This window comes from Ahaetulla prasina, chromosome 4, assembly GCF_028640845.1.
Source record: "Ahaetulla prasina isolate Xishuangbanna chromosome 4, ASM2864084v1, whole genome shotgun sequence".
Taxonomy (NCBI): Eukaryota; Metazoa; Chordata; class Lepidosauria; order Squamata; family Colubridae; genus Ahaetulla; species Ahaetulla prasina.
The window spans coordinates 120,737,888-120,754,465 of NC_080542.1; the positions used below are offsets into that span (position 1 = coordinate 120,737,888).

The 16,578-nt window shown below is 37.6% G+C and overlaps 1 protein-coding gene across 1 annotated transcript in view; it reads right to left on the bottom strand.

Annotated features, from left to right (window-relative positions):
• Nucleotides 1-3,787: 3,787 nt before the first annotated feature.
• The window catches only part of LOC131198224 (macrophage mannose receptor 1-like), a 68,886-nt gene continuing 56,095 nt past the window's right edge, over nucleotides 3,788-16,578 (bottom strand). Inside the window, exons 25-30 of the mRNA XM_058182717.1 lie at nucleotides 15,465-15,630; nucleotides 14,673-14,825; nucleotides 8,567-8,677; nucleotides 6,498-6,704; nucleotides 5,338-5,376; nucleotides 3,788-4,284 (exon numbers count right to left, since the gene is read on the bottom strand). Coding sequence (XP_058038700.1) covers nucleotides 4,058-4,284; nucleotides 5,338-5,376; nucleotides 6,498-6,704; nucleotides 8,567-8,677; nucleotides 14,673-14,825; nucleotides 15,465-15,630 — 903 coding nt within the window. The 3' untranslated portion in view covers nucleotides 3,788-4,057. The remainder of the gene's footprint in view (nucleotides 4,285-5,337; nucleotides 5,377-6,497; nucleotides 6,705-8,566; nucleotides 8,678-14,672; nucleotides 14,826-15,464; nucleotides 15,631-16,578) is intronic.

Genomic DNA, 16,578 nt, shown 5'->3' on the forward strand with positions numbered 1-16,578 from the left:
TCACGGGTGTTTGTATATAGGTCTTTGGTTGTTCGGGTTTTCTCCCGTGTAAAATTGGAAGTGTCTTGGCGACGTTTCGACGAAGTCTCATTCGTCATCTTGAGCACGGCTGAAGCCTGAAGATGACGAATGAGACTTCGTTGAAACGTCGCCAAGACACTTCCAATTTTACACGGGAGAAAACCCGAACAACCAAAGACCTATATATATATATGTGTGTGTGTGTGTGTGTGTGTGTGTGTGTGTGTGTGTGTGTATATATGTATATATATGTATATATATATGTGTGTGTGTGTGTGTGTGTGTAGGTCTTTGGTTATTCAGATTTTTTGGGATACATACATACATATATATATATATATATATATATTAGAAGACTCATTGCTCGATGCTTCATGACCTTGATCAAACAGTTGTTGACCTTCCTGACATCTTTGCCTACACTAGAGCATGGCTAGATCTTTGCTGAATTTTCATAATAATGATAATGCTGGCTGGCAAATTCCAGAAGTTAATGTTAACAAATTGGGAACATATTAATGTTGAAGGGATATGTGTTACGTAAGCTTAAACTTTAAGAGAAAACTGGGAACAAGGGATTACACAACAGTCTTCATGAAGGCTATCATAGAGAAGAAGTCCTAGGGTGGTCAGAGTGAGGATTCCCAAGCGGTTAAGTTGTCTTTATATTTCCAACCACTGGTAAACTTTAATCTTCTAACTGGAGATTAGGAGAGCAATAATTTTCAGCCAATATTCTGTTTTTTTTTTATTTCAATTTTCTTTTTTCTTATTTTTTTAGAAATATAATGTAATCTATATTTCCCTTTTCTGTGGTATCAGACTTGATACTGATGATAAAGCTGTTTCAACATATGAAAAAGCTAATATGCACATTCCATCCTAAAGAATGACTATGAAGCAGGAACTTTCATATTATTTTGAAATCTTTCTATTGCTTTGAATTTTAATTTCTGGAATATAACATTTATCAGTAGACTTTATAAGAAACTAGAACACCAAACCTGGAAAAACCTTAGAGTTGATTACTCTAGGCGATAAACAGTAATGACCAAAGGCAAATATATGTGTCCCAGAATAATGTTGCAGGATCCAATCTGAGTTGGTGACCAGAACCAGAGGTTTGTGCTTCCAGCTTTCAGACTCATGCTGGAGCCCATCTTCATGGAACTTCTCAATGTCACATATCCTAGAGATTGAGAAAGTGCCCTGAGGTTGGGCTCCAGTACAAGTCTGAAAATTTGGAAGAGCAAATCTCTAGTCCTGATGACTGACTCAGATTTAGATCCTATAAAAAGTAAGTTACCTCAAGATCAGCTTTATTGTTGGTGACAGAAAGAACACTTTCTTTCTTTCTTTCTTTCTTTCTTTCTTTCTTTCTTTCTTTCTTTCGTCAAGCATATATAAGATAACATATATAAATATAAACATGATTATTAATACATGTAATGGATATGAATAAAAGAGAACATTAGGACAGGGATGGTAGGCACATTATGCATGCCCCTTAAAGACCTCTTAGCAGGGTTGAAATCCAGCAAGTTCTGACAGGTTCTGGAGAACCAGTAGAGGAAATTTTGAGTAGTTTGGAGAACTGGTAGTGGAAATTTTGAGTGGGTTGGTGATCTGGCAAATACTACCTCTGGCTGGTCCCAGAGTGGGGTGGGAATGGGGATTTTGCAGTATCCTTCCCCTGCCACACCCACCAAGCCACACCCACAGAACCGGTAGTAAAAAAAATTAAATTTCACCACTGCCTCTTAGGAATGGGGTGAGATCTAAGGTTAAAGTTTTGGGGGTTTGAGGAAGAAACCACAGAGTCAGGTAGTGTATTCCAGGCATTGACCACTCTGTTACTGAACCTGTATTTCCTGCAGTCAAGCTTGGTGCGGTTTACCTTAAGTTTGTATCTATTGTGTGCTCATGTATTTTTGTGGTTGAAGCTGAAGTAGTCATTGACAGGTAGGACATTGTAGTAGATAATTTTATGTACTATGCCTAGGTCAGACCGAAGGTGGCATATTTCTAAGTTGTCTAAGCCCAAAATTTCAAGTCTGGTGGCATAAGGTATTCTGTTGCGAGCAGTGGAGTAGAGGACTCTTTTCATGAAATATCTCCAGATTCTCTCAACTGTATTAATGTACAGTTAATGTGCAGTGCAGGTTCCAGATAGATGAGTTGTATTCAAGAACTTGTCTAACAAATGTTTTGAAACTTTCATCAAAGTTTCCTTGGCAACAATAATGTATAGCAGTAATTTTTGCCATCTTTAGGTTGCAGGATCCAATCTGGGTCAGTCACTGAGGCCAGAGGTTTTAACTTCTGAGCTTTCAGACGTGCTGGAACCCATCCTCAGGGACCTTTTCTCCAGCAGAATGTGTGCTTTTGGCTTTTCTATGCATGGTATTTCTATGGTGGTATTTATATTTATATGATGCCTGGTTGTATGTGGCTTTTTAGTTATTGAGTGGGTATTGATGGCCGGCTATCGCTATTAGGTTATGTTTCTTTGTGCTGCCAAGTTTAACAGTTTTAACAACTGTTTAAAGTTTGAAAAGTGCTGAATGTTTCATACTTATTCACTGGTCTTCTAAGTTCTGATCATTGTAGCACTCTATGATCATTAGATTGCAATTTGAAAATTCAGGAATCAATTTACAATTAACAATGATTGCAGAATCCAGCCCTCACATGATTGCTATTTATGATCTTTCCATAACCTTCCCAAAAACAATCAATGAAGATGCCAGGAGACAAGGTCTCAAGTTGCTCTAGTACGTCCCTTCACCTTCCTGTGCATCATGTCACTGTATGATGGTATATTTATGCCAACTGGACACAGTTTCTTTCTCTGGATTTTCAGATGCAATCCTTTTTGAAAACTAAAGTCCCTTCCCTTCTCCTTAAATATCAGTAACCTCTAGTCACTAAAAGTTTAGCTTTACTGAAGAGGCTGCAAGGGTGATCATAATCCAGATTTCCCTGGCATATGCTTTGTCCAAATGATAACATCCAGGAAGGAATATTACTCTGAATTGTTTGAGATTTGATGTAGCAGAGGTGGGCATAATATTCAGGATCTAGGACCAAAAGGGAGGGGCTGCTTTTCTTGAATAGTCTCTAGATACATACATCTACATACACCTGCTGAACACTGAACAGTGTATGAGGGGAACACACATGGCCAGCAAGAAGATAAATGGGGACATTGCTGGCTGTGAGGCAGCAGATTGTTTTATCTGCTGTTGATGCAGGCTGTTTTTGGAAATTTGTTAAGACTTATATAAGGAAAAGGAAAAAAAAAACATTTAAACATGAATTTTTGCACCTAAAAGAGGGTGGAAATGTTGGTGCACCTTATACACCCAATACAGCCATTTTTGGCCTCCTGAAGCCCCACCCTGCTTGGCCCATTTTTGCAAAAATGAGCCCATTTTTGCAAAAAACAGGGTTCGCAGAGGGTTTGGCAGGCCTGCAGAGTGCTCCTGGGGGCTGGGGAGAGCAAAAACCTTTTTTTTCTTACTTACTCTTCGAAATCTTGGTGCATCTTATACACCAGTGCATCTTATAGTCCGAAAAATACTGTAGTAGAAACTTGTGATTTCATATCTCAAACACTGGTTTACGTGGCATATTTGATTTTGAAACCCCATATAAAGTTGCTTTGAAGAAGCAACTAAAGGAATCATAACTGATTTAATGAACTGTTTGTCATTCACTGTGGTAGAAGATCTTTAATAAAGAAACAACTTTTGATTACTTTATATGCAGTGTGCAAAAGAACCACTTCTCAATCTTCTTTAATTAAAATCTTTCATTTGAAAGTATACCATACAAAATATGTTTTTACTCAGTAACTAATAAATTCAGTCTTTTCATATCATGGGTTAGACCAATATATATTGTTAATAAAGTCTATTTTTTTCAAATATTTTTTAAGTATTAATTTATGAACAGTATAATTCAAAACCTTAAATTTTGAATGTATTGTGTACAATAGGTTTTATCCCTGGATGAGATTGGTTAATCTTATTGGTTAATTTAATTCTTGATTATCTACAAGCGATTGTGAATCCTTATGAAGAATAACTACATTGTCACTATACAAAGAATTGTCAAATCCACCAGAGACTTGTTGTGGTCTGTTTCTTCTTCTATAGACAATATAGGCTGCGATTCCTGCACCGATAACTATGAAGATAATTGGGACAATAACCCCCACAGCTGTGCCATGTGTTGATAGAGCTGCCACTCTTTTCTGCACTACAATACCAGAGAGAAGAAAAAACACTGAATGCAGTTATATTATGATAAAACTCTGACTTATTTTTTTTTTAAATTGAGAAAGAAGCCAAGAGAGATTGTATCCAACCTAGTAGTCTAATAAAGGCAGAGCTAATGAGAGTCAACTACTAATCCCAGGAATTTGTGAACTGTAACTCAGTAAAAGGAAGTAACTGTAATGCACGATCTTTTCCCGTTCATTTCCGATCCCAAAGGAAATTGATACATGTTGCCTGTGGAAGATAAGGACTGACAGTCTTTTGATGTAAAATTTGATGCTAGAAAATGTGAATTCTTCCACATATAAGTATAAGTATATAAGTATATTTGCTATGGCTATCCCTTATTGCTAATTAATTATTTGGGAACTGAAAATAATTACAATTATTCAATCTCACTAACTGAAGAAGGAGGATTTTCACGTCTTGGTTTCATAAATATAAAGAGATTGCCAATGTGATCTCATCTATGGGAGGCAAAATTAGGAATACAATTTTGGACTGACACTGTGGGGAACAAACATTCTTAGAGATTCAATGAGATTTTATATTACTTTTGGCTGGCTTTTTTTTAATCTCTCTCTTTCTTTCTGTTCTGCAACAAAACATGTTACAGACCTGTCTTTTTATTTATTTTTCTCAAATGTATAAAGGTATCGTGATTTGAGACTGTATCTATAAAATATGCTGGCTTATGATTGACAGCTGTGATATTTGGATAGCAGCTGCTAAAATCTCAAGGTTGCCTTGGAAATAAAATTATTTCCAGTACATTAATAAAATGGCAATGGCAGCCACCTCAAGGATTTTCATGGCTTCCATTTCATTAAAATAGGAAAAAATATGTAAAGCAAAACTTAACTACTGTAACTTAACTTATTGGACATATAGTAAGTCTTCATAATAACTCTGACTACGCTCTATTGTCATCTAAATCTTTTAATCTACAAATGTAGATTTCAGCTCACAGATTTCAGCTCACGGAAAATGTATTACTGAACTTTAAAAATAATATTTAAAATTACTTTCTTACCTGAGATTTCTGTAGGCTTTATAGTTGATTCTTCAATAACTAGAAAATAACCAAAATGTTTTCAGTATGTAATTACTGTCCATGATTTACTCTGTAACACTAAGGTAGCAATGAAAAAGGATATGCAAAGCAATTTTTAAAAATCAATTTTTCTGAAACAATAGATTTTTATAGTAAACCTTTATGAGTTTTAAAAAAAGAATTATATATTTCAAGACAATGCCTGAAAAGATTGTTCACAGATATTTGTTTCCATTAAAAGTTGATATTGGTTGGTATGAATCTGAATTCAATTCATTACCTTAATTAAATTTTCTTGATTGTATTTACAGTATGTATCAGGAATAATTTTAGACACAAAAACTAAAAATAATATTTTAGACTATGGGTAGAATAGCCAGGTAGAAATGCAACATTTCAGAAATAATAATAAAGCAATCCAAAGTTCCTTCTTTAGACAGATCTAAAATATTACGGAATAAACTTTGTATAGCATCATTCTTATCTTTTGATATTCAATTTATTCAGCTCGATGTCCTGGCAATAAAAGATTTGTTCATTGATGCAAAAAAAAAAGTTGAAATAATTAAGGGGCAGCAAATGATGAAAAGAAAACTTTGTTTATTGACTATTTATCAAATGCTAACAATATAATTAATTATCAATATTAATATGTCATTCAATTATTGGTAGCAAAAATTAATATATTTTGCAACTGGTTCTATTTTTACTCTTATTGTTTTATTTCAGAAAATGTATTACTTGAAACAGAAATAATCTAAGGAGGAAGATGACAAGACAAGACAGGCAGGAAGGGAGGGAGGGAGAAGAAAGAAAGAGATGAAAAAAGATAAATTATAATTAACTATCTAGAAAGACTGTCATATGCACAAATACATTAAACATAAGTCACATTGAGAATTCTTAACATATGTAAGTAGAAAAATCTGCCCATCAAGAAATTAGAAATATTTCAAGTATTCATGGACATATTTTAAAAATGACCAGAAAATAACATGATGAGAATAATTAAAAGGAGCATGCATCTAGGCATAAAATAAAGGAATTAGAGTATTTTAGAAAACTGTATAATTTAATGTATATTCAATAATCAAATATTATTTTCAATCTAACATTATGATAATGATAACAAGGCTTACTTTTGTTTCTTTTACAAATAAATGGTTTTGATGGATAACCTCTGCAGTGCCCCGTGAACCATAGACCAGAATAACTATCCATGTAAACGCACGCGTCAAAAAAGTTGTCAATGCCCTCTTCGCTGTCAAAATGCAGAGAATTACTTAACTCTTCTTCATTCCAGTTGACAAAAGTAACTTTACTTTTATCTTGCCATATCCATTCTCCTATAGATAAAACAAATATATAGTATAATGTTTAAAAAGGAAGAGAACTGCCTGTGATGAAAAGGCAGTTTCATGGAAGTATATTAACATTCACTCTAATAATGAGATCTAATTGAGTGATGTAACATCTGTAAGCAAACAGCAAAGTTCAGAGGACTCCTCAGCTTTGGAGCTACAGACATTCTCTTCTATCAGAACCACATATAGGAGATTTGCATGTAAGCAAATCTTGACCAAGGAACAACTATTCCTGCATCATGAATGCAGAACACCATGACCTGTTCATCAGTGTCAGATACAAAGCCCTCAATAAACTGCACAGCTGGATGAAAAAATAGCTCAAACAAATGATCATGGTTGCTCACACAGAGCATATATAACTTCAAAATTATCAGAACAACCATGACCCCACAACAAACAAAAATGCTAACAACCACCATAGTTGTTCCAATTCAATTTGCAAATCTTTGAGTTTTATGATTTTCTCCTGTCCTCTCCTGTCTTCTCCTCTCCTCGTCCTCTCTCCTGCCCTTCCTCTCCGCTTCTCTCTCCTATCACCTGTCTTGAGATAATGCCACATTAATTATCCAGGTGTTTTTATCACTCTGATTTATAATTGTTAGAATGGGATTTTATGTGACAGGTGCTTGTCTGAATAAATTCTAAAGCCCAGAACATTTTAGCTTCTTAATTGTTTATTACTTTATTTATTTTGTTTATTTTGTGGTCCCACCAATTGTTTCTTGTAGGCAAATAGTATTACTATTTGTAAGCAAACAGTATTTCTTGTAGATCTTTCAATAATTTATTTGTAGAAAGTCTGTGGGATCTTCTTTCAGTAGCTTAACTACTTGGTCTACAATTTCTTGTGGGACCAGGAAACTTATTCATAGAGGCAGCATTTGCTATCTGTTGATGTATTCTCAATTCTAGCTTAGTATGAATTTATCCTTGTGTAGCCTCTTTCTCTATTTCTTTCTTCAATTTTCCTGCTGCTCTCCCCCCCCCCCAACCATGGATTGGCCATGTAACATTTTGCTTTTTCAGGTGTCTTTTATTTTTCATTTGATTTTTCTTGTAAGCCAGTTTAGTCTCTCCAGTACTCGGTAATCCTTCATGGTATATTAGTTTCACTATCCTTCAAATACTTTTCCAATGTCATTTTTTTTTGTTCAACAGTCTGACTTGAAAATTTTATTTATACCCATCTATTTTATTTATTTATTTATATTTCATATTTCTAAACAGCCCATCTTCCTCCAAGTGATTCTTGATAAGTTATTTTCCTGGTAAGAGTCTGTCAACCAAGGGTGAGTTCTACTTATCTTTACTGCCGGTTTGCAATGGAAGCGCATGTGCAGACTTGCTTTGCTTGCATGCATACGCTTCTGTGCATGTGCATATTATCCATAATGACATCTGGGCGGGTGAGTGGAATTTCCTGCCAATTTTACTAACAGTTCACAAGAACTGGACCAAACCAGGAATAACCCACCACTGCTGTCAACATTACTGTGTTGACAGGGCTTCTAGTTCAGCTTGAGTCCAGTTCATTATTTAAGCTGTGCATATGATTGTAATTATCCAGGTATTAGTAGTCTTGATGTATTTCAGTTTGGACTTCAATATTTTCTTCACTTTTTTTATAAGGTCACTAGCACATTAGTTTATATAAGTTATATTTCATCATATTGTTTATAGGAGAGACACTCTTTGTCTGAAGAGACTTAATCTAATATGATTGAACTTCTCGCATAACTCTCACATTCCCCAAAGAATACAAGCCCCACCACCACATCAAGGCAGAGATTAACTGCAGGATTATTATTATTTATATAGATAAATATTTGTTAAATAATTACCATCCAGATTTTTGTATAAGCCTATCCAAAATGACTTATATCTAAATTTTTCCATTTCTTCCTGTAAAAATTGTAATTCAGTTGAGTCTTCGATTGAAGTCAAGGTGCCACCTACAAAACATGAGGTAGGTCAAAGCTCATTAACAGATTCTATCCCCACCACAACAAAACAGTGGCGATTTCATTCCCATCAAAAGCAATAATTTTAAGTTTGAATATCTTAAAGAAGCAAATAGTCTTCTGTTTCTAAAACCTATTTGATTTGTATTAAGTAATATGCTTACTACATAATACAACCATTATTAATAACCATTGCAGCTTATCCTTTGGGTATAACGATACAGAAATTAAACTTGGTAATTAAATAAACATTCTGCAAAAATAGAATTTTGCAGAATGTACAGAAAGACCATTTCTTCTGTTCTAAATTCTCCATAGTATTTGCCATCAAATTTCAATATCATATATACATTTTTTCTTTAAAGAAAAGGTATTAACATAAACTCATTCTCATATCACATGCAATTTGGAGAGTATGTACGTCATTAACTATAAAAACATAACAAAATCATGGCAAACAATAAACGATAAGTACCCAGGCACACTCTGTTTTTGTGACCAAAGTATCTGTTCTGAGTCACTTCCTGAAGCTGAAGAGCAGTTGCTTGAAGGCTCAGCATAAATGCATCATAAAATCATAGAGCTGGAAGGGACCTTAGAGGTGTTTTAGTCCAACCCACTGCTTAAGGCAGAAGTCCTTATACATCCTGGTCAAATGAATATCTAATCTTTTCTTCAAATCTTATAACAATAACAATAACAACAACAGAGTTGGAAGGACCTTGGAGGCCTTCTAGTCCAACCCCCTGTCCAGGCAGGAAACCCTACACCATCTCAGACAGATGGTTATCCAACATTTTCTTAAAAAATTCCAGTGTTGGAGCATTCACAACTTCTGCAGGCAAGTCGTTCCACTCATTAATTGTTCTAACTGTCAGGAAATTTCTCCTTAGTTCTAAGTTGCTTCTTTCCTTGATCAGTTTCCAACCATTGCTTCTTATTCTACCCTCAGGTGCTTTGGAGAACAGCCTGACTCCCTTTCTTTGTGGCAACCCCTGAGATATTGGAACACTGCTATTATGTCTCCCCTAGTCCTTCTTTTTATTAAACTAGACATACCTAGTTCCTGCAACCGTTCTTCATATGTTGCTCTTCTCTGCACTCTTTCTAGAGTCTCATCATCTTTTTTACATCGCGGCGACCAAAACTGAATGCAGTATTCCAAGTGTGGCATTATAAAGTGGCACTAATACTTCACGTGATCTTGATTCTATCCTTCTGTTTATGCAGCCCAGAACTGTATTGGCTTTTTTAGCAGCTGCTGCACACTGCTGGCTCATATCTAAATGGTTGTTCACTAGGACTCCAAGATCCCTCTCACAGGTACTACTATTGAGCAAGGTACCACATATATGGTACCTGTGCATTTTGTTTTTTTGGCCTAAATGTAGAACCTTACTTTTTTCATTGCTGAATTTCATTTTGTTAGATAGCGCCCAATGTTCAAGTCTGTCAAGATCCTTCTGTAACTTGAGCCTATCTTCTGGAGTGTTGGCTATTCCTGCCAGCTTGGTGTCATCTGCAAATTTGATGAGTTCCCCATCTATCCCCTTGTCCAAGTCATTGATGAAGATGTTAAAGAGTACTGGGCCTAAAACAGAGCCTTGGGGTACTCCACTGCATACTTCCCTCCATGTAGATGTAGTTCCATTGAGGACTACACGTTGAGTGCGGTTGGTCAGCCAGTTATGAATCCATCTGGTGGTGGTGCTGTCTAACCCACATTTTTCTACTTTATCTAGTAGTAGGTTCTGGTCTACTTTATCAAATGCTTTACTGAAGTCCAAGTAAATTATATTGACAGCATTCTCTGGTCTACTAATTTTGTCACTTTGTCAAAGAATGCAATTAGATTAGTCTGGCATGATCTGTTTTGACAAACCCATGTTGGCTTTTGGTTATTACTTGGTTTGCTTCTAGGTGTTCGGTGATTCGTTGCTTGATTATCTTTTCCAGAATCCTTCCTGGTATTGAGGTCAGGCTGATAGGTCTGTAGTTTCCTGGATCTTCCAGTGATGGAGCAGCCACAAGTCTGGGAGGCAAGCTATTCCATTTGTTAATTACTCTCATTGTCAGAAAATGTCTCCTTAGTTCTTAGATAAGATGTCTCTTTAATGAGATTCCACTTGTTCTTATCGAACCCTTAATGTGCTTTGGAGAATAAGTCAACTCCCTCATCTCTGTGACTACCTCTCAAGTACAAGAAGACAGCTACGACATTACCCTAATCCTTCTCTTTGTTGACCTAGACATACTTACTTCCCTTAAATGTTCATCAAGGCTAATATTAACTGTTAAAGTTAAGTTTAAGGTTGCATCAAGGTTCTCTTGAGTTCAACTGAGTACTTTTGAACATGCTCAGAAGATAATTCTACCAGGGGAGCTAGTAAGATAAAGCCACTACCACTTTGCTTTCTGAGCTGTCATGTGCAAATGTCTTCTAGGTATATCCAGACATTCTGAAAAGACTTCAGAAATGACATAGCTGCTATGTGGCTATATGTTCACATATAATAAATAACTTTCTAGCTGTGTCTCATCAAATCGAAGGAAAATTATTGCATGGTGAACTATGCTATTTTTCATCCCACCAGATGGTTTTACTCCATTGAAACCTTCCTTTCAGTAATTATTTTCAGAGGACATAAAAATACGAAAGTATTTATTTATCTTTATTTTAGCCATGTTTTCCCCAAAATAAGACTCAATCTTATATTTTTTTGGGTGGGGGGGGGTTTCCAAAAGAAGGATATTATTTTGGGGGAAACATGATTTTGCCCAAATTTTTGGGGAAACACAATTTCAGGGTGATCAACCCAGCTGGGCACCTTACCTCCTGGCATGCACATAAGAGGCAGCAAGTGTGCAGGTTTTAACCAAAAACTTTCAACTATGGACCTCACCCCATTCCTAAGAGGACCATAAGGGGCGTACATAAGAGCACAAACGTGCCTACCATTCCTGTCCTATTGTTTTTCTTTTCTTCTTCATATATATATATATATATATATATATATATATATATATATATATATATATATATATATATATATATATATATACATATATATATATACATGTACATATATTTCTGAGGTTTTCACGGGTGTTTGTATATAGGTCTTTGGTTGTTGGGTTTTCTCCCGTGTAAAATTGGAAGTGTCTTGGCGACGTTTTGAAGTCTCATTCGTCATCTTCAGGCTTCAACCGTGCTTCTGGGAGCAATGTGTGATCGCAGCTGTTTCTTCCTTTTAACTGCTAGTGGGGTTTGAACTGATTGGGTGGGAGCTTGGCTGTGCTCTGATTGGATGGGGGTTTTTCTGTGCTCTGATTGGCTGGGGGTGTGTCCTGTGTTGGTGGGGGCTTGGTTGTGCTCAGTCTAATCTGTGCTGCAGGGGGATTTGAGCTGGTGAGCTGCACTGCTGCTGTTTGGCTTCGTGTTGGTGGTGGTGCTACATCTTCATAGTGGGTGTCAGTCTGCTGCATGTATGGATTGGAGGGGTTTGAAGTGGCTAATGTTGCAGCTGCGGTCTGGCTTCTGGTCCTTGGTCGTGCTTCCTGATCAGTGTGGGTTTGGGTGTGCTTTCTGGGTGGATGTGTGGTGGTGACATCCTGTGTGGACCTCGTGAGTGTGGGTCTGGTGTCATTCCTCGTGTTAGGGACACGTTTGTCAATAAGGGCAGGTTTCCAAATGGCTGGTAGGCGGGAGGTATCATCTCGTTTGTTCATGCTGTGTGGGCGTCTTTCTATCTCGATGGGTTCTCTGGTTATTCTGGTGTTAAAGTGTTCAGTTTTGGCGATAGTTCTGGTCTTTTTAAAGTCAATATCGTGTCCTGTGACTTTAAAGTGTTGGACCAGGGAAGAAGTTGGTTCCTCTTTTTTGAATGAGTTCTTGTGTTCTTCAATGCGTGCACTTATTCTTCTGTTGGTTTGTCCAATGTATGTGGTGGGGCAGGCGGTGCATGGGATTTCATATACTCCTTGATTTTCTAACTCAAGTTAGAAAATCAAGGAGTTAGAAAATCAAGGAGTATATGAAATCCCATGCACCGCCTGCCCCACCACATACATTGGACAAACCAACAGAAGAATAAGTGCACGCATTGAAGAACACAAGAACTCATTCAAAAAAGAGGAACCAACTTCTTCCCTGGTCCAACACTTTAAAGTCACAGGACACGATATTGACTTTAAAAAGACCAGAACTATCGCCAAAACTGAACACTTTAACAACAGAATAATCAGAGAAGCCATCGAGATAGAAAAACGCCCACACAGCATGAACAAACGAGATGATACCTCCCGCCTACCAGCCATTTGGAAACCTGCCCTTATTGACAAACGTGTCCCTAACACGAGGAATGACACCAGACCCACACTCACGAGGTCCACACAGGATGTCACCACCACACATCCACCCAGAAGCACACCCAAACCCACACTGATCAGGAAGCACGACCAAGGACCAGAAGCCAGACCGCAGCTGCAACATTAGCCATTTCAAACCCCTCCAATCCATACATGCAGCAGACTGACACCCACTATGAAGATGTAGCACGACCACGAACACGGCCAAACAGCAGCAGTGCAGCTCACCAGCTCAAATCCCCTGCAGCACAGACTAGACTGAGCACAACCAAGCCCCCACCAACACAGGACACACCCCAGCCAATCAGAGCACAGAAAACCCCATCCAATCAGAGCACAGCCAAGCTCCCACCCAATCAGTTCAAACCCCACTAGCAGTTAAAAGGAAGAAACAGCTGCGATCACACATTGCTCCCAGAAGCACGGTTGAAGCCTGAAGATGACGAATGAGACTTCGCCGAAACGCCGCCAAGACACTTCCAATTTTACACGGAGAAAACCCGAACATACAAAGACCTATATATATATATATATATATATATATATATATATATATATATATATATATATATATATATATATATATATATATATATATATGCTTATACCTCCTAATATTTACTCATATATATGTTTATATACTATATAATCTTTTTGTATGGTACTTATATATATTGTTGTGACAAAATAAATAAATAAAAATAAATAAATAAATATCCAGCAGCAGCTACAGCCTACTGGTCTCTTGGACAGTGCATTCTGGGGTTGTGCAGCCCATGCAGTGCCGGTGAGTTGATTCTCTGTCCAAGCAGCAAATGGAGGAATGTGGGCCATGGGAAAGCTGAGAGTTGTTGGGCTGGAGCAGGCGAGCAGCCACAGGAGGCTCATCTTTGTGTGGTGGCACCGGCAGCAGACAGAAGGCAGAGGTGCGGAACAGAAGGCAGGTGATCTGGACCCACCATGCAGGCGCAAGCCAAGATACACGAAAATTAGCCTTCCCCAGCCAGCCAGGCATTCCAACCCACTGACTCTCAGCTTTCCTGTGGCCCATGCAACATGTCTGGATCACCTGCCTTCTTCCCCCCCACCCCGCCTCCATCTGCTGCTGGTGTCATTGCACGAAGATGAGCCTCCCACAGCCACCTACCATTCCAGCCCACCGGCTTTTGGCTTTCCTGCAGCCCATGTTGTGCATCCAGATTTCATGCCTCTGCCTTCACCTGCTTGGACAGATAATCAACTCATTTACACTATGGCTATGGCTATGGCTGCTGCATCATCAGTTCACACATGCTTGGCACCTCCTGTATTGGCCCTGCCCTGCCCTTTCACTGGGGCTTATTTTGAGGGTAGGACTTATATTAGGCAATGTTTTAAATCAAGCTAGGGCTTATTTTCAGGGAAACAGAGTATGAACATTCTATATAACATCTTCCTACATTCTCAGCTCTTCTTTCAATAGCTTTATAGGGTAGAATATAATACAATAAAAGTTGGATTGCTAGCTGAATTTGATACAAATGTGTTTATTAAAAATCACTGTAAATGTAAAACCTGGCAAGATTTTCCTAAGCATAGAAAATTACTGTTATCATTAAGTACCTCAAAGGATACTAACCTATATGAGAACATATCAGGGATGCTTCTGGCCAAGATTCCATTGCAAGGTAAATTTTATAGCAATGACCTCTAAAAGGAATCCAAGATACATGGCTGTTTCTGGAGGTTTGGCATTTTCCTGGCAATTGTGGAATCTCAGTTGGCACTACACCTGTTATGAAACAAATAGGTTTCCTTTATTAAAGAAAATATGCAAGCAACTAGCCATTAAGTGAAGTATTACTAATAAGCAGTATAAATAGTAACTATAATAAAATAAGATATAACATAAATTCATTATTTTCTATGTAAAACTCATTAGAGCCCTCCTGTTTTTAAAAGTTTAGCTTATTATTTTGTTGATATAGGTAGTCCTCAATTTACAACCACAATTGAGTCCCAAATTTATGTTGCTAAGTGAGACAGTTGTTAAGTTAATGTGGCCCATTTTACAATCTTTCTTCCCACAGTTGTTAAGTGAATTACTGCAATTGTTAAGTTAGTTGTTATGTCCCCAATCACAGGGCTTGTCAGAAGGTGAACACATGATCTGAAACACTATAACTGTCATAAATATGAGTGAGTTGCAAAGCATCCCAATTTTGATCACGTGAATATGAGGATATTGTAATGATCGTAAGTGTGAAAAGCACTTCACTTTTTTCAGTGTCGTTGTAACTTTCAATGGTTATTAAATGAATTGTTGTAAGTGAAGAATTTTCCTGTATATGCCACTTTTAGTAATTAAGCACTAAGTGAAATTAAAATTAAAATGCAAACTCTGTTAAAATAGACATATTATTTTGCTTACCGTAATATCTCTCGCAAACAGAGAAGTGTTTTTCACTGCAATTTCCTGTTTTCCAATAACCATCAGTGTCTAAGTAGACACAGGCCGTCTTATGACTTGGTTCTCCAGCAGCCCAGTTAGTGTACACTAGCCTCCAGTTACTTACCCACTTATACCTATCATCACTCTGAAACCAAAATGCATAAGGGAATAATTACAGGAAGTGCAAGGAAAAGTATTATTGATTTAATTTTGCTATAGCCAGTCCTCATTTAATAACTGTAACTGGGACAGGAATTTACATTGCTAACCAAAGCACTCATTTGGTGAAACATGGTGTGACAACATCACTTAGCAACAGCAGTTCTGGCACTTCTGGTTGTGGTGATTTGGAGACCACTGAACTGTACACCATCATTAGGCAATAACCTTGCATTATTCCTACCCTCCACATGGACCTCTCGTTCAACTCCCCATACATTCTCTCTTCCCCCCTCTGCAAGTTTGGCTATCTTCCACTCCACCACTGCCCCATTAGCTACCCTGCTACCCCTCCCCAACAGCCTTGCAGAAGACACAAACAGCTGCTTTAACCAGGTGTGCCTTATCAGCAAGGAAACAAAAAAAAACAAACAGGGAGGGACAGTTCGGGGCAGTGAGGAATGTCAGGGTAGGCAGAGGCAGGAGCGGAGTCCAGGGCCAAAGGGGCAGGAGAGATAATATTGTGTTGGAATGGTAAAAAAATTGGCAACTCCAAATCTCAACCAATAAATGCTCTGTTCTACACATTGGCAAAAGGAATCAGAACACAAAATACAAACTGAGTGGACATGACCTTGTAGATGACCCTCACTCTGTCAAGGACCTTGTAGTACTCATATCAAATGATCTAAGTCAGTGGTTCTCAACCTTTATAGTGCTGCGACCCCTTTAATATAATTCCCATGATGTGGCGACCCCAACCATAAAATTATTTTCGTTTTGAATTTATTGTGCCTGAAGCCATATTGGCTAGTGATCTGAACTGCTTGTGATTGCCTTGAGGATGGAGGCATTAAAGCAGAGACTCCTCCCCTATTAAGTTTATCGCGCCTGAAGCCAGATTAGGCTAGCGATTGGGAGTGATTGCAGCTGG